Source organism: Muscardinus avellanarius (assembly GCF_963383645.1).
Source record: "Muscardinus avellanarius genome assembly, chromosome: 7".
In the NCBI taxonomy this organism is placed as follows: Eukaryota; Metazoa; Chordata; class Mammalia; order Rodentia; family Gliridae; genus Muscardinus; species Muscardinus avellanarius.
Window position 1 is genome coordinate 56,939,818 of NC_137793.1, and position 23,765 is coordinate 56,963,582.

Below are 23,765 nucleotides of genomic sequence, written 5' to 3' on the forward strand. Positions count from 1 at the left end.
GAAATATGGGCCCATCTTAAGAGAGCTGACCTAAGAATAATTGGAATAGAGGAGGGAAAAGAAAGTGATACCAAAGGGATCAACAATCTCTTCAAGGAAGTAATAGCAGAAAATTTTCCAAATATAGAGCAAGAGGTTGATACACAGATCCAGGAAACTTATAGAACTCCCTTTAGACAGGATCCGAGAAGAGGATCCCCACGCCATATAATTGTCAAAATGACCAATGTGGAAGCCAAGCAGAGAATCTTAAAGGCAACAAAAACAAAGGGCCAAGTGACATTCAGAGGCAAACCAATTAGAATCACTCCAGACTTCCCAAACCAAGTCATGAGAGCCAGAAGGGCTTGGAGTAACATATTCCAAACTCTGAAAGAAAACAACTTCCAGCCAAAAATTTCCTACCCAGCAAAACTTTCTATCAAATTAGATGGAGAAATAAGAAGCTTCCATGACAAACAGAAACTGAAGGAATTTATGTCTTCAAAACCAGCGCTAGAGAAAATACTCAAAGAGATTAACTACATAGAAGAAATAGGTAACACTCACCAGAACCAGAGAAAGAAGAGTTTCCATCCAACAGACAACTAAGATTGGTTATCTGTGGAGATTCATTATTTGTTAGTCTTTTACCTATCTCTAAATTGTATTGTTTGCCTTTATTGTTGTTAATTTTTAGGATTTCTAGTTGGAATATTAATATACCTTCAGATATAGCATTTGGAAATATTTTATCCAATTCTATTAGTAACTGTTAACTCTGTTTACATTGTCTTTGGATATACAATATTTTCTTTTATTTTTTAGAGAGTTTATATATTCTTCTGTTGCCTGTGCCATTGAAATCATATCCAAGAAATCACTGCCAATTTCAATGTTGTGAGGTTTTATGACCCAGATTTTCTCCTAAAAGTTTATAGTCTTAAGATTTATATTTAGGTCTTTTATCTAGTTTGAGTTAATACTTGTATGTGGGATTAGGTAAGGGTCCAATTTTATTCTTTTCCATGTAATTATTATTTTTCAACAATATTTAGTTAAAAGATTATTATTTCCACCACCAAATCTTCGTGGAAACCTTGTCAAAAATAACTTGACAATATAGGGAAGAAGTTAGCTCTAGGCTTGTATTTAACTCCAATGGTCTATATATCTGCCCTTAGAACAGTACTACACTGTTTCAATTATTGTAGCTTTATATGGTTTGAAATCAGAAAATATACATCTTCTAGCTTTGTTTTTGCTTTGAGATTGTTTTGGGTATCTAGAGTCCATATTCCATATCAGGATAGATTTTTTTCTGAAAAATAAATATATGATAGTTTCACCTAAAAAAAAGAAAAAAAATATTCTCTGGTAAGAAAGAAAGCAAAAAGAAATATTGAAATGTTATCTTTAAGACATCAAAAGCTTGGTATCAGACAAATGAAACTGTTATGTGAGATTATCATTTTTAATTTTGGATAAATTGCTATAATACTAGATGTCAACCACTAAGCCAAGCATGGGAGGGAGGGATGGGGAGAGAATGGGGTGGGGATCGGGTGGGGGCTGACTGGGCGATGTGTGCATGTATATCTACAAAAGTTTGTATCCCACTATGATGTATGAATACAGTGCACCAATAAAATAAAATTAAAAAAAAAAAAAAAAGGTTTGGGAGTATAGCCCGGAGGTAGAAAAGCCCCTGGCTTCCACCCCCAGTACCACAAAAAAAAAAAAAAAAAATGGGGCTGGGGATGTAGCTTGGAGAAAAATGCTCCTAGGGTCAATCCCCAGCACCATTCACACACAGAAATTGTTCAAGACCAGACAGTCCTATTGGTTTGGCCTCTGGCAAGGGTGGCAGATGGCAAACACCTGTGTAGGAGCAAATGGTCACATCTCAAGCTGAAGGAGAGAGAGAGAGACAGATCAGTCCCACAGTCCTCCTCGAGGGCAGCCTCCAATGACCTGCGGACCTCCCACTAGGCTCCACCCCCAAGGCTCCCATGTTTCAAGGGTAGTAACCTATGGGCCAAGGCTCCAGTCACAATGGGCTTTTGGTAGACATAATTAAGTAACTAAACCACATCACAATATTAATCCATAGCATCCTACATTACCTATCAAAGGCATCCCAAGTATTTAAATTCAAAAATAGCCATTAGGCCCTGATGGTTCAAGGAGCTTGAGTTTTTGGGCTCTTGGTTTATAAAATTGTGACAATTTTGGATTAAATGTTGCATATTGGTAAGCAATTCTGAAACCTTGGAGATAAGGGGTTCTTCCGATCTTTGTTATGAGAATATACATGCAAACCGTGTCTGCACTAACTCAAATTCTAAATGAGTAGCAGTGGGAACTAATCATTTCAAGAATTAGCGCTTGGCCTTGGGATGAAATTAAAGGAGGACGCATTTAGGCAGAATCACTGCAGAATTGCCCTGAAAGTAAGATCGCTAAATCCAGAAGTAGTTTCCTAAGGGAAAAAGTGAAAGTATCATCAGTTTCTAATTCTAAGTAGAAAAATAAAATCGCCTGTGGACCATAGAAAACAGCCTGTGTCAGAACACTGAGCTACGTTTTTCCTTCCTCTCGTTTTTATTTTAACCAATGCTTTCTAGTGGAGTCAACGAAGAAATGTAAAATAGAAATCTGCATTAGAGAACACTGATATATTGTCCATAGAGTAGCCAAAGAAATTATTCTGGCATATCCCAAATACACAAACCTCCACCAAGCAGGCATGTCTAGAGAAATAGGGAGGTACCCAAAAATGATCATAAAAGAAGCAATGAAAGACCGAGAAGCCAGGTGTGGTGGTACACGTCTGGAATTCCAGTACTTGGGAGGTGGAGAAAGGAGGATCGCAGGTTGGAGGCTAGCTTCAACAACACAGTGAGTTCCCTTTTACCAAATTTTTAAAAAATGAAAAGGAATAGGGGTGTGCAAAAAAAAAAAAAAAAAAACAAACAAAAAAGACCTGCAAGTAGAAGAGGGACAGGCAGAAACTGGGAAAAAGGTTAGGGGAGAACAGGGGTTAGGCGAAGGGAGGGTACACATAATCAAAGCTTGACAGTCACATGTATGAAAATGCCAGAGTGAATCCATTAATTTGTACAATAGGTTAATGATAATAAAAAAAAAAGTCTCAAACCAGTAGTTTTATTAAGAAATTAAGACAGCAAAATAAACTTAAAGCAAGCAAAACAGAATTAATGAAGCTAAGAGCAGAAATCAACAAAATTAAAAATAGCACCATGCATGGTAGCACATGCTTGTAATCCCTGTACTTGGGAGGCTAAGACAGAAAGATTGCAGGTTCGAGGACAGTCTCAGCAAGTACTGCGACTCACAACCTAGTCAGACCTTGTTTCCAATTAAAAATAAAAAAGTAAGCCAGGCGTGGTGGCGCACACTTGTAATTCCCACACTTAGAAGGCTGAGACAGGAGGATCACACTGGTTCAAAGGCAGCCTCAGCTACTTAGTGAGGCTCTCAGCAATTTAGTAAGACCCTGTTTCCAAATAAAATATAAAATAGGTCTGGGAGTATAGCCTGGAAGTAGAAAGCCTCTGGGTTCCACCCCCAGTACTACCAAAAATAATTAATTAAAAAGGGCTGGAGGTTTAGGTTAAAGGTAGAATGGCCCTGGGTTCAATTCCCAGTGCCACACAAAAAAAGAAAGGAAATTAAAAAATAATATGAAAAAGCAAGATAAAAAGCTAGTTATTTGAAAAAATCATCAAATTAATAAACGGATGAAGATAAAAAGAGTATATAAATATCAAGAATGAAACAACTATCAAAAGGGATTCTGCAGCCATTAGGAATATTAAGCTGGGCCTGGTGGTACACACTTGTAATCTCAGCATTTGGGAGACTGAGACAGGAGGATCGCGGTACACGGCCAACCTCAACTACTAAGTGAGGCCCTCTGCAACTCAGTGAGACCCTATTTCAAAAATAGGAATAAAGCTGGGCATGGTGGTGCACACTTGTAATCCCAGCATTGGGGAGGCTGAGACCTTGGTTCATGGACAGCCTCAGCTACTTAGTGAGGCCCTTTGCAACTTAGTGAAACCCTGTTTCAAATTAAAGAATAAAAAATAGGGCAGGGGGTGTTCCTTGGAAGTCGAATGCTCCTGGGGTTCCATCCTCAGACCCACAAAAAAAAAAAAAAAAGAATAAAAAATAGGGCTGGGGGTGTAGCTCAGAGGTAGAACATACCTGGGCTCCATCCCCAATGCCACAAAAAAAAAAGAGTATTAAGTAAAAACTATAATATATATAAACATCATATCTAAGTAACTGAGCCAGCCTCTGTAAAGGCACTCAGTGAATTCACCTCCTCAGCAGGCCATGAAATTCCTTGAAAATCATAAACTAACAAAATTCAAGCAAGATGAAATACCCAAATCATACGATAAACATCAAATAAATAAATTTTAATTGTTGGCAGCGCGGATTGGGGGGAGCCGCAGAGTGGAGCGGCCTGCCGCGTCGCGGAACCGCCAGAGCGGCCGGAGTGGCCAGACCCGCGGTGCAGAGCAGCCGAAGCCGCGGTTCAGAGCAGCCGAGTAGAGCGGCCAGAACAGCCAAGCGGAGTGGCCAGAACAGCCGGAGCAGCCAGAGCCGCAGCGCGGATTGCCTGGAGCGGCCGCGCGGAGTGGCCAGAGCCGCGGAGTGGAGCGGCTGGAGCAGCCGGAGCGGAGCGGCCAGAACAGCTGAGCGGAGCGGCCAGAGCAGCCGAGCAGAGCGGCCAGAACAGCCGGAGCGGAGCGGCCAGAACAGTCGGAGCAGCCAGAGCCGCGTTGCGGAACGGCCGGAGCGGCCGGAGTGGCCAGACCCGCGGTGCAGAGCAGCCAGAGCCGGGCGCAGAGCGGCCGGATCGGAGCGGCCTACATCTCCCCTAGCAGCACCAGGCTCCAGAGAGGAGGGAGACTCAAAACAGAGCTCAAATCCAGAGAGGAGGTACTTTGGCCTCGCGGCCTAGGACGCAGAAGCAGCGTCTTACTGCTGGTGGCAGTGGTGAGTTCACCGGACGGCCCTAGACCAATCCATTCAACCAGCCACCAGGAGCCTGAGAGGAGCGGTTGACAGCGAGCTGAGGTGAGCAGGTGCTGAACAGCCGGGCGGCAGTCAGCAGTTTTGTTGGTGCAGGGAACATCTAAAGCTCCCAAGGGCCGAGCACAGCACAACTGGCAGGGACTCAGAGCGGAGTTCAAAACCAGAGAAGAAATACGCCGCATCACGGCCAAGGGCGTGGCAGTGGTGCCATATCGCCAGTGGCGGCAGCAGCGAATCCACCAAGTTCACTACAGCTCCATCAGCGCACTCAATAACCGTGAGTCAAATTGTGACCCCTAGGGAAGAAATCCCAGTACTGCGCTCCCAGGGACTTGCGCAGATAGTCTCCCTGGGTCGGAGATTTTAGCAGTGCAGCCCAGGGGGGGAGTGGCAGTGGCAGAGATATCATACCATAGTCACAACTCCCCACTGGAGAACGCCCAACTTGGCACTCCCCACGGTCTAAGCAGCCTTGATTGACTCCCTGGGTCTGAGACTTTGTGATACAAACCAGTTAAGGAGTAGTGGTGACTGAGATACCACAGACACGAGATCCAGAGCATCTTAAGTGAACTCGTAGTGACTCGGGGAAGAACCCAGAGAAGGCACAAACTTCCAAAATCATGGGAAAGAGAAATAACAATGGAGCAGTGAATGCCAACAACCCCACAACATCAGAATCTGATAACACAGAAATCCAAAGATCTCTAGAAGATCAAATTAGGAAAATAACTTTAGAAATAATAGAGGACTTTCGAAAAGAATTTAGAGAGAGTCAAAAAGAGATAAAGGATGCAATTAATGAAGTAAAGGCCTCAATCCAAAGTATAAACAACAGATTAGACCACATGGAGAATAGAATCTCGCTCCTTGAAGATGATCATTCTAAAAATGAACGCATAGTTTCTAATTTAGAAAAAAAAACCCGACAGCAGGAATCTGACATTGAAGAAATATGGGCCCATTTCAAGAGAGCTAACCTAAGAATAATTGGAATAGAGGAGGGAAAAGAAGGTGAAACCAAAGGGATCAACAATCTCTTCAAGGAAGTAATAGCAGAAAATTTTCCAAACATAGAGCAAGAGGTCGATACACAGATCCAGGAAACTTATAGAACTCCCTTTAGACAGGATCAGAGAAGAGGATCCCCACGCCACATAATTGTCAAAATGACTAATGTGGAAGCCAAGGAGAGAATCTTAAAGGCAACAAAAACAAAAGGCCACGTGACATACAGAGGCAAACCAATTAGAATCACTCCAGACTTCCCAAACCAAGTTATGAAAGCCAGAAGGGCTTGGAGTAACATATTCCAAACTCTGAAAGAAAACAACTTCCAGCCAAAAATTTCCTACCCAGCAAAACTATCCATCAAATTAGATGGGGAAATAAGAAGCTTCCATGACAAACAGCAACTGAAGGAATTTATGTCTTCAAAACCAGCGCTAGAGAAAATACTCAAGGAGATTAACTGCAAAGAGGAAATGGGTAATACACGCCAGAACCAAAGAAACAAGAATTCCCATCCAGCAGACAACTAAGCAAAGAAGAATAAACAGTATCTTAAACAGAAATAAGATCTTAACATGTTGGGAATTAAAAATTATCTCTCTATAATCACACTTAATGTAAACGGCCTCAACTCCCCAATAAAAAGACATAAAGTGGCAAAATGGATTAAAAGCCAGAATCCATCCATCTGCTGCTTACAAGAAACACACCTTACAAGTAAAGATAGGAACAAACTCAAGGTAAAGGGCTGGAGCAAGGTAATCCATGCTAATGGTACTCGAAGACAAGCAGGAGTAGCAACTATGATATCAGACAAGTTAGACTTCAAACCCAAACTTATTAGAAGAGACAAAGAAGATCACATCTTACTGGTAAAAGGAATAGTCCAGCAAGAGGAAATAACAATAATCAACATCTATGCCCCAAACATAGGGGCAGCTACTTTCATAAATCAAACTCTTTGTGATATGAAGTCACACATAAATCCCAACACAATAATACTGGGAGACTTCAACACACCTCTCACAATACTAGACCGATCTTCCAGACAAAGGGTCAGTAAAGATGTCTCAGAACTAAAGAACACCATTAACCAAATGGACCTGTTGGACTCATATAGAATATTTCACCCAACTACAGCAGAGTTTACATTTTTCTCAGCTGCTCATGGAACCTTCTCCAAAATAGATCACATCCTGGGACACAAAATGAGCACTAGCAAATTTAAAAAATGTTACATACTTCCCTGTGTCATTTCAGACCATAATGGAATGAAACTAGAAATCAACTATAAGAAGACTCAGAGAAACAACAAAAACATGTGGAGACTGAACACCACACTTCTGAATGAAGAATGGGTCATAGAAGATGTAAGAGGTGAAATCAAGAAATTTCTAGAAACAAATGAAAATAAAGAAACAACATATCAAAACCTCTGGGACACTTTGAAGGCAGTATTAAGAGGAAAATTTATAGCACTGAGTGCTCACATAAGAAAAACAGAAAATCTTCAAATAAATAGCCTTATGACACACCTCAAAGCCCTTGAAAAGCAGGAACAATTGAACCCCAAAGCCAGCAGAAGATGGGAAATTATTAAAATTAGAGCAGAAATTAACGAAATAGAGAATAAAAAAACAATACAGAAAATCAACAAAACTAAAAGCTGGTTTCTTGAAAAAATTAACAAGATTGATAAACCATTAGCCAACCTAACTAAAAAAAAGAGAGAATCAACCCAAATTATGAAGATAAGGGATGAAAAAGGAGACATTACTACTGACAGCGTAGAAATCCAGAGGATTATCAGAAACTACTTTGAAAAACTATACTCCAACAAAATGGAAAACCTGGAGGAAATCGACAACTTCCTAGATAAATACAACCTTCCTAAACTGAGTCAAGAAGATATAGAACACTTAAACCAACCAATAACAATTAAAGAGATTGAAACAGCAATAAAGAGCTTACCATCAAAGAAAAGCCCAGGACCAGATGGTTTCCCAAGTGAATTCTATAAAACCTTTATAGGAGAACTAATCCCAATACTACTCAAACTATTTCGGGAAATAGAAAAAACCGGGACTCTCCCAAATACATTCTATGAAGCCAACATCACACTAATACCCAAACCGAATAAAGACAGTTCAAGGAAGGAAAACTACAGGCCTATATCTCTGATGAACTTGGATGCAAAACTATTAAACAAAATACTAGCAACACGCATTCAAAACCACATCAAGAAAATCATTCACCATGACCAGGTAGGGTTCATCCCAGGGATGCAAGGCTGGTTCAATATACGAAAATCAATCCATGTAATTCATCATATAAACAGAATCAAAGACAAAAACCACATGATCATCTCAATAGATGCTGAAAAAGCATTTGATAAAATTCAACATCCATTTATGATAAAAACACTGCAGAGAATTGGAATAGAAGGAACATATCTCAACATTATTAAGGCAATCTACAATAAGCCCACTGCCAACATCATATTAAATGGGGAAAAACTTCAAGAATTCCCCCTAAAAACTGGAACGAGACAAGGATGTCCACTATCACCACTTCTCTTCAATATAGTACTAGAGACTCTAGCCAGAGCAATAAGGCAAGAAAAGGAAATCAAAGGAGTACAAATAGGAAAAGAAGAACTCAAGCTTTCACTATTTGCAGATGACATGATACTATACTTAGAAAACCCAACAAACTCAACCAAAAGGCTTATAGAACTGATCAACAAATTCAGCAAGGTATCTGGATACAAAATCAATCTTAAAAAATCAGAAGCTTTCCTGTACACCAACCATAAATCCACTGAAAAAGAAATTCAGAAAACACTTCCACTCAGGATCTCCCACAAAAAAATAAAATACCTAGGAATAAACTTGACCAAGGAGGTAAAAGATCTCTACAAAGAAAATTATAAAACACTGAAAAAAGAAATCGAAGAAGATCTTAGAAGATGGAAAGACCTTCCATGTTCATGGATTGGCAGAATAAATATTATTAAAATGGCCATACTCCCAAAACTGATCTACAGATTTAATGCAATGCCCATTAAACTACCAAGATCATTCCTCACAGACATAGAAAAATCAGTCCTTAAATTTATCTGGAATAACAAAAAGCCCAGAATAGCCAAGGTAGTTCTCAGCAACAAAAACCACGCAGGAGGAATCACAATACCTGACTTTAAACTATACTACAAAGCCATTGTAATAAAAACAGCATGGTACTGGCAAAAGAACAGATATATAGACCAATGGAGCAGAATAGAAGACCCAGAAACAAGTCCACACACTTTCAGCCAATTGATTTTTGACAAAGGGGCCAAAAACATACACTGGAAAAAAGATAGCCTCTTTAACAAATGGTGTTGGCAAAACTGGTTAACCATATGCAGAAAATTGGATGTTAATCCCACTTTTTCACCCTGTACAAAAGTCAACTCACGATGGATCAAAGACTTGGAAATTAAACCAGAGACTTTGAAGCTCCTTGAAGAGGGCATAGGTCCAACACTACAACACATAGGCACAGACAAACATTTCCTCAACAAGACCCCAAAAGCACAACAAATTAAAAGGAGAATCAATACATGGGATTGCATGAAACTGAAGAGCTTCTGTTCAGCAAAGGAAACTATCAAGAATCTCAATCGAGAGCCAACAGAATGGGAGAAGATCTTTGCCACCTACACCACTGATAGAGGACTAATATCTAGAATATACAGAGAACTCAAGAAACTCAACACTAAGAAAACAAAGCATCCAATAACAAAATGGGCAAATGAACTAAATAGACACTTCACAAAAGAAGAAATTCAAATGGCCAATAAATGCATGAAAAAATGCTCAACATCACTGGCAATAAGAGAGATGCAAATCAAAACTACCCTGAGATTTCACCTAACTCCAACTAGAATGGCCATCATTCAAAACACAAACAACAACAGATGCTGGCGAGGATGTGGAGAAGTGGGAACTCTAAGACATTGTTGGTGGGATTGCAAATTAGTGCAACCACTTTGGAAAACAGTATGGAGAATCCTCAGAAGAATGGGAACAAATCTACCATTTGATCCAGCAATACCACTGTTGGGTATCTACCCAAAAGAAAAGAAACCAAACTATCAAACTAATGCATGTGTATCTATGTTCATAGCTGCACAATTCACCATAGCCAAACTATGGAACCAGCCAAGATGTCCATCAACAGATGAATGGATTACAAAACTGTGGGATATGTACACAATGGAATTTTACTCAGCCATCAAAAAAAACTCAATTACATCATTTTCAGGGAAATGGATGGAGCTGGAGGACATTATGCTAAGTGAGATTAGTCAGGCACAAAAAATAAGAAATCAGATGCTTTCCCTAATATGTGAGAGTTAGGGAGAAATGGGTCATAGGAGGAACTCTTGGAAGAGCATCAGTAACTTTTAACTCTGTTTACATTGTCTTTGGATATACAATATTTTTTTATTTTTTAAGGGAGTTTATTTACCCTTTTGTTGCCTGTGCCATTGAAATCATATCCAAGAAATCACTTCCAATTTCAATGTTGTGAGGTTTAATACCCAGATTTTCTTCTAAAAGCTGATAGTATTAAGATTTATATTTAGGTCCTTTATCTATTTTGAGTTAATATTTGTATATGTGTTAGGTAAGGGTCCAATTTTATTATTTTTCATTTATTATTATTTTTCAACAATATTTAGTTAAAAGACTAGTATTTCCTCCACCAAAAGTTCATGGAAACCTTGTCAAAAATAACTTGACAATGTATGGAAGAATTTATCTCTAGGCTTTTATTTAGCTCCAATGGTTTATATATCTGCCTTTAGAACAGTACTACACTGTTTCAATTATTGTAGCTTTATATGGTTTGAAATCAGAAAATATACATCTTCTAGCTTTGTTCTTCTTTGAGACTGTTTTGGGTATCTAGAGCCCATATTCCATATCAGGATAGATTTTTTTTCTGAAAAATAAATAAATAAATGTATGATAGTTTCACCTAAAAAAAAAAAAGAAAAAAAAATATTCTCTGGTAAGAAAGAAAGCAAAAAGAAATATTAAAATGTTATCTTTAAGTCATCAAAAGTTTGGTACCAGACAAATGAAACTGTTATGTGAGATTATCAATGTTAATATTGTATAAATTGCTATAATACTAGATGTCAACCACTAAGCCAAGCGTGGGAAGGAGGGATGGGGAGGGAATGGGGTGGGGATCGGGTAGGGGCTAACTGGGCGATGTGTGCATGTATGTCTACAAAAGTATCTTATTTATACCACTATGATGTATGAATACATTGCACCAATAAAAAATAAATTAAAAAAAAAAAAAAAAAAAAAAATTTTAATTGTTCCTGAACAAGAAATCTCCAGGTCCAATGATTTTACTGGAAAATCATACCTAATATTTAAAGAATTTATCCCAATTACATATACTCTGAAAGAAAACAGAAGACTAGGGAACATTTCCCAACTCATTTTATGAGGCCAGTACCACCCTAATACCAAAACCTGATGACGGTGGCACCAAAACAAAACATAAAACCTTCTGTGGACCAATACCGCTCATGAATTTAGATGCAAAAAAAGAGCTCCACAAAATATTACTGAATGGAATCCAACATCATACAAAGGATCACAGACAAAGTGGGACTTTCAGGTATGCAAGTTTGGCTCATGATTCAAAAAGGTAATTACCATAATCCTGTACACTGAAAGGTAAAGAATAAAATTCATCCAGGCACATTAAGTGACGGTGAAGGCATCTGACAAAATCCAACACCATTCATTAGAAACAAGCCCTCAGTACAAGAGGAAGAGAGAGAGAAAAGCACACAAAGAACAACTACAGAATGACCAAGCCAACACCTCTCAACAGTAAGAAAGAACAGGAAGGAGGCAGAAAGTCAGTAAATAAAAGGCAGAGGTTGAAAATGAAGAAGTAATAATACTGTCTCTATTTTCAGATAACACCTTTATCCGTGTAGAAAATCACAAATAACCTACAAAAACAAAAACCACAAACTCTCTAAAACTAGTAAGTGAACTCAATAGGATAAAAAATGAACACATTAGCAGGGCACTGTGGTGCATACCTGTAATCCCAGTACTTGGGAGGCTGAGACAGGAGGATTGTAAATTCAAGGCCAGCCTAAGCAAGACTCAGCAACATTACAAAATAAAAAATGAAATAAGGCCAGGGTGTACATCAGAGGTAGAATATCTCTGGATTCTATCTACAGTAATACAATACATACATACATACACGCATATATACCAATGAAAATTAATCCAGATTAAATACTTAAAAATAAAATTAGCAAAGTATATTTACAATGAGTATGCTGAAAATCAGAGCCCTTACTTACCATCTTCAGCTAAGATCTTGGCTGCATCTTTATCCTCTTCCCACTGCCCAGTCACGAAGCAATCTCTGATGCTGTTCATAACCTAGCAGGAAAAAGCCCTTAGTTGACACTTAATAATCACTTAATAGAACAATTGCTTTTGAGAAACAGTAACAGGCATCAACTTGCCTTTAAATTCTTTAATGAATATTTTCATTCCGAGTGGGCCTGTAACATAACCTTTCTTTTGTTGTTGACAGAATAACCACAGAAAATAAAACAGAAATGTCACCACAATGAGCAGCAGATAGGGAAAGTACTAATAGCCCATTGACCTCCTAAGTAACTGATATTTACTATTTCACCTGAGTTTCAGAATATATTAGTTTCTTTTTTTTTTTTTTTTTTGGTGGTACTGGGGTTCCTGGAAGCCCTTCTACCTCCGGGCTACACTCCCAGACCTATTTTATATTTTTGAAACAGGGTCTCTTACGCCAGCGCGGCTGGCTTCGAACCTGCGCGATCCTCCTGTCTCCACCTCCCAAGCGCAGGGATTACAAGCGTGCGCCACCACGCCCGGCTATAGAATATATTACTGTTTCTAAGGTAATGCAGTGATAAAGCATTTCACAAAGTCAGCCCTGCTATCTGTTCACCCAAACCATGTCTACTTGAAAACATCATTCCTATAAAAGGGGAAAAAATATCTGCAAGTCATGTACCTGATAAGAGACTTGTATCCAGAATATATAAACAACTCGTTCCACTAAATAATCAATTCTAAAAACAGGCAAACAATATGAATAGATATTTTTTCAAAGTGCACACACAAAGGCCAATATGTATATGAAATGGTGTTTGATGTCATTAAATAGAAGGGAAATGCAAATCAATGCCACAATGAGCCAGGCATGGTGGCGCCTGCTTGTAATCACAGCATTTGGGAGGCTGAGACTGGAGGATCGCAGTTCGTGGACAGCCTCAGCTATTTAGTGAGGTCCTCTGCAACTCAGTGAGACCCTGTTTCAAAATAAAGAATAAAAATAGGGCAGGGGGTGTAGCTCGGAGGTCAAATGCTCCTGGGTTCCATTCCCAGACACGCAAAAAAAAAAAAAAAAAGTACTCAAAAAGTCACAAGAAAAGTTCTAATAATGTTCCTCTGTGCCAATTTTTCAGGAAATTCAGACAAGAAAGCCCAAATAACTGCACACCATGCAAATGCAATCCACAAAATCTAGACTATGAGAAATGTTATATATATGTATTGCATGTATACACACACATACACACACACATATATATGCATATATTTCTAGGTTTCTTCAACAAATTAAATGTAAAAAGAAAAAAGAGATGGGAGGGTGACAACTGCACATTAAGCGCCAGGCGTGGTGGCGCGTATAATCCCAGCATTTGGGAGGCTGAGACAGGAGAATCGCAATTCGAGGACAGCCTCAGCTATTTAGTAAGACCCTTTGCAACTCAGTGAGACTGTTTCAAACTAAAGAATAAAAATAGGGCTGGGAGCCAGGCATGGTGGCACACGCTTGTAATCCCAACATTCTGGAGGATCGTGGTTCGTGGACAGCCTCAGCTATTTAGTGAGGCCCTCCGCAACTTAGTGAGACCCTGTTTCAAAATAAAGAATAAAAAATAGAGTAGGGGGTGTAGCTCGGAGGTCGAATGCCCCTGGGTTCCATCCCCAGACCGGCAAAAAGAAAAAATAGGGCTGGGGATATATCTTGGAGGTAGACTGCCCCTGGGTTCCATCCTCAGTAACTTAAAAAATTAAAAAAAGATTGTATATTAAGAGATTTTAAAGCAGTTCAAAGGAGAGTATGGTGGTGCATACCTATAATATCAGCACTTGGTAGGCTGAGAAAGGCGGACAAAGACAGGTGTTCAACAGCCTCAGCACGTAATTAGACTCTGTTTCAAAACAAAAAATAAAAATGGCTGGGTAGGCTTAGCTCAGAGGTAGAATACCCATGGGCTCAATCCCCATAACCAAAAATGACAATAAAAGCATATCAAAACAGTAATAAAAATCAAGTAAAACTAAAGAAAGTATGGTGCTTAGTGATGCAAATTCTGAGGATGAAATTGTGAAGAAAATGTCACAGGAGTCTCGATGTAGTCCCTCCCAAAGAAGGAAGGTACTAGTACTGTGACTGGGCTGGCCATATGCATCACTGCTAGGCAGCAGCCAGAGCTTGATTTCTTGTGCCAAGTGGTCGTCACAGGAGTATTCGCCACCTAAGTATATATTAAATGGGGAGCAGGGTGTGGTGGCTCACGCTTGTAATCCCCGCGCTTGGGAGGCTGAGACAGAAGGATTGAGCAGGTTCGAAGCCAGCCTCAGCTACTTAGTGAGGCTCTCAGCAACTTAGTGAGACCCTGTTTCCAAATAAAATATAAAATAGGTCTGGGAGTATAGCCCAGAGGTAGAAAGCTTCTGGGTTCCACCCCCAGTACCATCAAAAAAAAAAAAAAAAAAAAAGAATTCATTAAATGGTTGTTTTATACAATTTTCTCTATCTGTGTGAAATTCTACCATTAAAAAATGGGTTAGCCGGGCGTGGTGGCGCACGCTTGTAATCCCCGCACTTGGGAGGCAGAGATAGGAGGATGGCGCCAGTTTGAAGCCAGCCGCGGGCGCTGGCTTAGGAGACCCTGTTTCCAAATTTAAAAAAAATGTAAAAATAGGTCTGGGAGTGTAGCCCGGAGATAGAAGGGCTTCCAGGAACCGCAGGAACAAAAAAAAAAAAAAAAAGGTTAAACAAATTTCATGGAAGTGCGTAAGTGCTACCCAGTGATTTACAATAGCGAATGTGAGAGCAATTGGACCTCTCTGAGGAGTGCTATTTAAGCTAAACCAAATGACAAGGTGTCAGTCTGGGGAAAATCAGAAAAACAAGAAAAGACTGGGGTGGGGAGGCACTTGTTCTGCCAATGAACTGCATCTTCAACCACCCTAATTCTTTTCTAAGTTGAACATACTACTTGGCCTTACCTCCTCTAAATCCCAATCATGGGGTGCTTCCACAAGAAATCTGGAACAGTCCAAAGAGTCAGCCTTATGTTTACAACTTCTGTCAGGATGGTTGACACGAAACAAGCCTCCAATCTCTTCTTGGATGTCTCCATCTTCTTCTTCATCATCCTGTATCACTGAAGAGACCACCATGAAAGAAAGGTAAGAACAAACCCTCTTTCCTCAAGGATTCAGCATCTTCAACCAGGTAGGTTACACATCACAGAATCCAGGGCCTGTGGGTTCCTGTTTGTGGTGAGTATGATGGTAGCCCCAAGGCATATTAGCACTAAGAGCAAGTCAGCCACCAATAAAGGCCAGGAGTCTACCCACCTGGCATGTCTCAGGGACTCTACACTCATCAAAACTGAGAATATTGCCGGGTGTGGTGGCACACGCTTGTAATCCCTGCGCTTGGGAAGTGGAGACAGGAGGATCGCGCAGGTTCAAAGCCCACCTTGCTGGCTTAAGAGACCCTGTTTCCAAATAAAAATATAAAATAGGTCTGGGAGTGTAGCCTGGAGTTAGAAGGGTTCCATCCCCAGTACCATTAAAAAAAAAACTTAGAATATGGGGGTTGGGGGTGGTTGAGGAGAAAGAACATTTAAAGGCAGGGCTTTAGATTACTCTAGAAGAGTTTCTATAAAGAAGGTTGAGTTTTAGTCACTACAAGTCCTGAGGCAAAACCGAAATGAAAATCAGTAAACACCAACCTCAAATTCAGTGCTTTAAGCCCAAATGTTTATCCACATAGTAACTGAGGAATACAATATAAACTCAACACTTTATATTTGTGTCTGCATTACTTTTTCTAAAAACAATATTTAGAAAAATTTAATAATATAAAATCAAAGAACAGGGCAAAAGGAAGAACAGAATGCAACACAAAGAATTTTTAGTCTTAGGGGGAAAAATAACAAGGAATTTTACAGGCAGGAATATTCCCTTGACATTTTACAAAAAAAAAAAATTTCTCATGAAGGACTTCTAAAAAAGGGGTATGGAATGACATAATGGACAGTATTCCCATCTAAATATTATGGTAAACCTATAAATCTATTTTGCAAGGCCAATTTGTGGTCCTTCTAAGATGATGATTAAAAATACAGGCCAAATGTAAAATGTGATGACCAGGAATTTTGAAAGTAAAAAAAGTCCTACCCCAATGCTCCAACCAACTCCCTCACCTCCTTTTCAGAAAATAATACAAAAGGCAAAGACATTCCTAGCTTTGAAACAGAGTTTTACCTGTCCCATAAATAAGCTTCCGAAGGTTTGGAGCTGCCTGCTGCTGCCTCAGAAAGGCCTCCGCTGCCTTCCTGGAAAGGTCTTCTTTCCACTTGAGGGCACCTAAAAGACCAACGATGATACCTAATAACACCTGCTTACTTGGCCTTCCCATTTCAGGCTCACAACACAATCATCCTAAACATCACTCACAATACAACATTTGAACAGCTAAATCCCCCAAGTGGCAGACCCCTAGATGTAGACATTATACTGAAAACATTCTAGCGCCAAGTTTATAGAAGCCACCGGTTACATTTTAGCAAACTTGAATTTTCAGAGGAACATTTACCTGAAGTCTCTGTGGAATGGTTGTTTTCTTCCTTGTACTCTTCTTCCTCTTTGAGTAAATCTTCAATATCACTGGTCTCATCACTGAGGTGCTCTGACCCCAGTTTCTGCCCACTGTCTACTTGGGAAGGCTCTGCACAATTTTCCCTGACAATCTCTCGGTTTTCTGGGTCCTCTTCCTCTGAACTGAGTGAGGAGCTTTCCTCAGAGGCATCTTCAGATGCAAATGCCTCTTCAGCTGTGCAATGACCCGAGTCGGATGTGGTGAGGGCTGCCCTTTTCGTCAGCAAGGACTTGTCCACGCTCACGCGGTCACTTGGGTGGTCGGCTGGAGGCAATTTTGCACCCTCACCTTCTCTAACAGTCTTGAGTTCTACAGTGCCCCTTTCTCCAACAGCAGAGCTGTTGTCTTCACTGCTTTCACTGGCTTCCTCAGCTTCTCCTTCTTCCTCTGAGCTCCATTCAAGGTCATCATCACTATCAGCAAATGCTGGCAGATCCACCTCGCTGTCTTCCTCTGGCTCCTCCAGTTTCTGCCGTTTGACACCCTTCACAGTCTTATACCTGGTCATTGTCATGCCTCCTACCTCCTCTTCTACCTCTTCATCACTGGAGCCATCTTCCAACCTGTCGCTCCCAGACATTTCTTCATCATTTTCATCATCACTCTCTGCAGATTCATCATCTTCATCTCCAAAAATAGCTTTGCGACGCACCCGGCCTGTTTTCACATCCACTTGCTTTTCCTCTTTGGGCATCCAGAGCCTGTGTTACCAAGTACAGCAGAGTAACGCAACTTGTTCAGTAATAGGCTAATATAGAAGTGGCAACATAGTCAATAAAAATGCAAAGAAATAGAAAATGTAAAGGCATGGTGTAAGATGACAAAGCATAGCAAAATGGTCTGATAAATACTGGAATAGTTCATAAGGAAACGCATGCCCAGGTCCCTGGCAACACATTTATAAAGAACTTACAGAGAGAATAAAGGGATAACCTTTCCTCAAATAACAAAAATCTCATTTTACGATAAGTTTCACAAAGAAGTTAGTGCTTAGTTGGACATTTGAAGACTGATTTAATTTCCAAACTGAAAACATATGCTCGTTAGGGAAATGGCTGACTCCAGGCCCAGAGCAGGAAGAAAACAAAACAGGTCTAAATCATCCTTTTGTCAGAAAGCAAGATGTGCTCAGAGACTAATGGGGATGTGCTTCAAGGACAAAGGAGACCACTTGAGTGTCCCTGAGGCCAAATTTGAGACAATGTAAGCATCAGAAAAAACAATGTAATGAGATGAAATTAAAGTTAATCAGTCAGCAGTGATACTGAAATAAAGTGAAAGTGACAGCTCTTTGTTAAGGGCATGGTGGTCCATGCTTATAATCCCAGTACCTGGGAAGCTAAGACAGGAGGATGCCAGATTTGAAGCCAGCCTCAGAAACTTAGTGAGGCTTTCTTCTACTTAGTGAGATCATTTCCAAATAAAAACTAAAATCGAAAGCAAGGCCTGGTGGCTCATACTTGTAATCCCAGCATTTGGGAGGCTGAGACCAGAGGAAGGATCATAGTTTGCAGACAGCCTCAGCTACTTAGGGCCCTTTGCAACTCAGTGAGACCTGGTTACAAAATAAAGAATAAAAAACAGGGCTGGGGGTGTGGCTCAGAGGTAGAATGCCCCTAGGTTCCATCCCCAGTACCACAAAAATATAATAATAATAATAATAATAATAATAATAATAATAATAAATAAAATTTTAAAAATCGAGCTAGGAGTGTAGCTCAGAGATAGAATGCCCCTGGGTTCAATACCATTGCAATAAAAAAAAAAAAGTTATGTTAAAGAATGCAATTAAACAAAGACAGATTTTTTAAATTTCTATTTTGAAGTCACTAATGCCATTACTAGTACTGATTTATGAAGATGCTAAAACCATAAAATAAAAACTACATGAAGTTTTAATGTAGTACAACATATAAAACTATTAAAACATCAATTATAGCCATGCATGGTGGCACATGCTTGTAATTCCCGCGCTTGGGAGGCGGAGACAGAAGGATCGAGCAGGTTCAAAGCCAGACTTGCTGGCTTAAAAGACCCTGTTTCCAAATAAAATATAAAAAATAGGTCTGGGAGTGTAGCCCAAAGTTAGAAGGGTTCCATACCCAATACTACCAAAAAAAAACATCTATTACAGAAGCCAGGCATAGTGGCGCATGCTTGTAATCCCAACATTTGAGAGGCTGATACAGAAGGATCACAGTTCGTGGACGCCTCAGCTACTATTTAGTGAGGCCCTTTGCTTGTAATACCAGCAATCAGGAGGCTGAGACAGGAAGCTCCTGGTTTGCAGACAGACTCAACTACTTAGTGAGGCTCTCAGCAACTTAGTGATACCTGTTTCCAAATAAAATATAAAAATAGGTCTGGAGTGTAGCCCAGAGGGAGAAAGCCCCTGGGTTTCATTCCCAGTACCCCCCCCACACACACACACACAGAAAGAATACAAAAATAGGACTGGAGTATAGCTCAGAGGTAGAATGACCCTGGGTTCCATGCCCAGTGTCACAAAAAAATAAAAATAAATAAAATATAAAGAATAGGGCTGAGCTGGGCGTGGTGGCGCACGCTTGTAATCCCTGCGCTTGGGAGGCGGAGACAGGAGGATTGCGTAGGTTCGTAGCCAGCCACGCTGGTTTAAGAGACCCTGTTTCAAAAATATAAAATAGGTCTGGGAGTGTAGCCCGGAGGTAAAAGGGCTTCCAGGAACCCCAGTACCACCAAAAAAAAAAGCAAAAAAAAAAAAAAAGAATAGGGCTGGGGGTATAGGTCAGAGATAAAACACCCCTGAGTTCCATCCCCAGTACCACACACAAAAAAATCAATTATAAAAAACTAAACAATTATACCATAAGAGAAAGGATAAGTCAGAAGATACCTATAACAAAATACTATATAAAAACTATGTAGAAAAACAAAATGCTAAGGATAGAAATAGAGATTTTTTTTCATGTACTGTAATTACACTAAAAAAGACATACAAGTCAGGTGTAGTGGTTCACACCTGTAATCCCAGAACTTGGGATGCCAAGACAGAAAGTTCACAGGTTTGAGACCAACCTCAGCAACTTAGCAAGACCTTATTTCAAAATTTAAAAAGGGCTGGGAACATGGCTTGAGGTAAATGCTCTTGTGTTCAATACCCAGTACCAAAGAAAAAAAAGAAAATAAAAAATATAAATATACACATGAAAAAAAATGACAAGAATAATTACTACACAAAAATGGGCAATTAATTATAACACTGATTATAACCATGATCTTTTAGTGAACACTTTGTGATCTGCCAGATATGATGCTAAGTTAAAACAAATAATATGTAGATAATTCTTTTCAGATTGATTGGGAGGTATAAGTCAATACAACAAATGCAGTATTAGCAAATACCCATGATGTACGAAGGTATATAAATTCCCTACCCAGACCAATAAACAATTCACATCAGCTATTCGTTAGCTGACAGCTATCCACAAATATAGAACATAAGCAAAACAAAAGATTTGTGGCTCTGAGTAGCACTTGAATGAGCTTATTGACTCTTCTAGAATTTTGGCCAATAAAACAGCCAAATGGCCTCAGGTTTCCTAGGGGGGAAAAAAAAAAACCTATGAAAAAGGATTTTTTAGGTATAAGAGGAATATTCTAAATATTTCTGTTGTAAAAGAATACTGAATTTTATTTTGAAAAAACATCCCAGCCAGGCACAGTGGCACACACCTATAATATCTCAGTACTTGGGAGGCTGACAGAGTAGGATCACAGATCCAAGGCCAGCCTCAGACAATTAGCAAGCCTCTCTGTAACTCTGTGAGACTTTGTTTCAACATAAAACAAGGTTAAGGGTATATGGCTTGAAGGTAGAAGGCCCTGGATTCCATCCTCAATACCACACACATACATACCATGCACACACACACACACACATACACACACACACACACACACACTCCTGTATAACATCACATAAGTAGAAAAAGAACCCCAAGACACATGCATTTTTAAAGCAAAATGAGATAACCTGGAATAAATCCACTGAAATTAAAATGTGTTAGGTGTTATGATGGGAGAACAGTAAGTGACACTGTAATAAAATATTTTATTAAAAAATGGATAAAAAGCAGACACTTACCCTTGGGTATCTATATCCTCTGACCCCAGAGGTTTGGAATCAGAAAAGAGTGTCACTCTGCTTGAAGCCATCTTGGCATCAATAGTGGAGTGGGCAGAGATGAGACTCTGGACCAGTTCATTGGTGGGCCCAGGCTCTTCCTGTAAAGGCCACCAGCAAGGGCCAGGAAGGAAAGCACAAGTGTTGTGGAAAAACACAAAGGTTTAGTCAGTATCTCAAATTATCTTAGATATAGTTCCTAAAACCTATCATATTCTTCAGAAAGAAAAGAAAGTTCTTATAACAAAGTGTGAATTCATTCTCATCTTCATTAAAGTTTTGAAAAGTTCATAGAGTACATCACCTTAATACTTAGTAAAACCTCAGATCCCAATGCTTCAGAAAGTGCCATTTTAACCCAATAAAAACACCATGTTAAGTGCCGGACGTGGTGGTGCACGCTTGTAATCCCCGCGCTTAGGAGGCAGAAACAGGAGGATAGCGCAGGTTCAAAGCCAGCCTCGCTGGCTTAAGAGACCCTGTTTCCAAATAAAAATATAAAAAATAAGGTGTCTGGGAGTGTAGCCCGGAGGTACAAGGGTTTCCAGAAACCCCAGTACCACCACCACCACCAAAAAAAAAAAAACCACCATGTTAAACCAGGCGTGGTCACCGGGCGTGGTGGCACACTCTTGTAATCCATGCGCCATGCTGGCTGCTGGCTTAAGAGACCCTGTTTCCAAATAAAAATATAAAAAATAGATCTGGGAGTGTAGCCCGGAGGTAGAAGGGCTTCCAGGAACCCCAGTACCACCAAAATAAATAAATAAATAAACTAGGCATGGTGGCACATGCTGGTAATCCCAGCATTCAGGAGGCTGAGACAGGAGGATCAAGGTTCGCAGATAGCCTCAACTACTTAGTGAGGCCCTCTACAACTCAGTGAGACCCTGTTTCAAAATAAAGAATAAAAATTAGGACTGGGGGTGTAGCTCAGAGGTAGAATACCCCTGGGTTCCATCCCAGTACTGCAAAAAAAAAAAAAAAAAAAAAAAAAAAAAAAAATCTGGAGGTCATCTTGAAGAACAGTATGAGACCATGCTGAATGAGAAAAGCAGGATGAGGAAAAGACTGATGGGAGCTAGAAAACGCCCTGGTTTGTAGAGAGCAGACAGACCACACAGGGAACTCCAGCGGCCATGCCTCCTGTGCTGGAAACAATGGTTCAGGGAGAGGTAGAAGACAGGATTCTTCCTTTCTGCTTAGCGCAATGAAACATCAGGATATTCTACATATTTTCTTTCATTCTTTTTTGTGTGTGTGGTACTGAGGATGGAACCCAGGGTCATTCTACCTCTGAGCTACACCCCCAGCCTTATTTTTTATTCTTTATTTTGAAACAGGGTCTGAGTTGCAAAGGGCCTATGTACCTGAGGCTGTCCACAAACAGTGATTCTCCTGTCTTAGCCTCCCGAATACTGAGATTACAAGCGTGCGCCACCATGCCCGGCTTCTATGTATTTTCAATATGTATATATTGAAAATACATAGAATATGTGTTTTATTTTATAAATGTGGGTAAGGTGAAAAGGCTTCAAAAAATAAAAACTGATTACAATGATAAAAAAAGACACTGGAAAGAATGATGAGACTTGAGAGCAAATGCTCCCTTACCAATGCCTGAAAACCATGGCTGCCACCAAGGTCAACATAGACAGCATCTTTGTCATAGAGCACACCCCCAACGCCAGAGAGAGGTGCATAAACCAGTTTCTCCTTCTCATTCAAACAGCGCTTCTTTTGCTGTTCAGGAAGAGCACAGGGGTCTGGGAGGAAACTGACATCGCTCACTGCAAAGTCTCCGACACCTGGAAGATAGAACCCAGGAAGTGGCTTCAGCTGAGAGGAAGTCAAAAGTATCAAATGCTCGTAAAAATGCCCTACAGTCCAAAGGTGCAGAGGATTCTAACAAGGGTATCATTCAACAGTGGGACTGTGCCTGTCGAGCTGGATGCCAGCAGAGCCCACTCAACACCTTTACCAGCCAATGCACAGCTGGCTTACTATTAAAGCTTCCAGCATAGCAGCTCTGCACTGTCTGGGTATTTTTCAGTTTTCCTGAGAGATAAAACCATCCTAAGAGTTGTAAATGTATGGTAGGTTTTATAAGGAAATACCTGGCATGTGAATTTGACATTTATTTTTCAAGTGTGCTCCTCGCAAATAACCATAAACAGACACTTTTCGGTCACACTTGATGTTTGTTCGGATATCCTCAGGGTTTGTCAAATCTTCCATCCTAGAAAAATAAAACTCCATCATGATGAAGAAATTAATGTTCTTGTACCTTCCTTCATGTGTCAATTACCCATCACATTCTTATTCATTAAGCACAATGTTTAGAAAACTAGAAAATACAGAAATAAGGAAATATGCAGGGTGCACCTGATCCACCAGAGGAAAAAGCAAACACACAACTATCTCTCATAACTAGCATGTGATGCACATTCCATGAGACACCAGGAAGGAGATGACCTCCACATGG

At 40.0% G+C, this 23,765-nt stretch overlaps 1 protein-coding gene across 1 annotated transcript in view; it reads right to left on the bottom strand.

Annotated features, from left to right (window-relative positions):
• Positions 1–23,765, bottom strand: part of BMS1 (BMS1 ribosome biogenesis factor) — a gene marked incomplete at both ends in the record, with an annotated part of 61,436 nt that overhangs the window by 29,515 nt on the left and 8,156 nt on the right. The window contains 7 exons of the mRNA XM_080699381.1: positions 12,461–12,542; positions 15,453–15,610; positions 16,722–16,823; positions 17,053–17,816; positions 21,242–21,381; positions 22,895–23,088; positions 23,398–23,519. Of these exons, the coding sequence (XP_080555507.1) occupies positions 12,461–12,542; positions 15,453–15,610; positions 16,722–16,823; positions 17,053–17,816; positions 21,242–21,381; positions 22,895–23,088; positions 23,398–23,519 (1,562 nt within the window). The remainder of the gene's footprint in view (positions 1–12,460; positions 12,543–15,452; positions 15,611–16,721; positions 16,824–17,052; positions 17,817–21,241; positions 21,382–22,894; positions 23,089–23,397; positions 23,520–23,765) is intronic.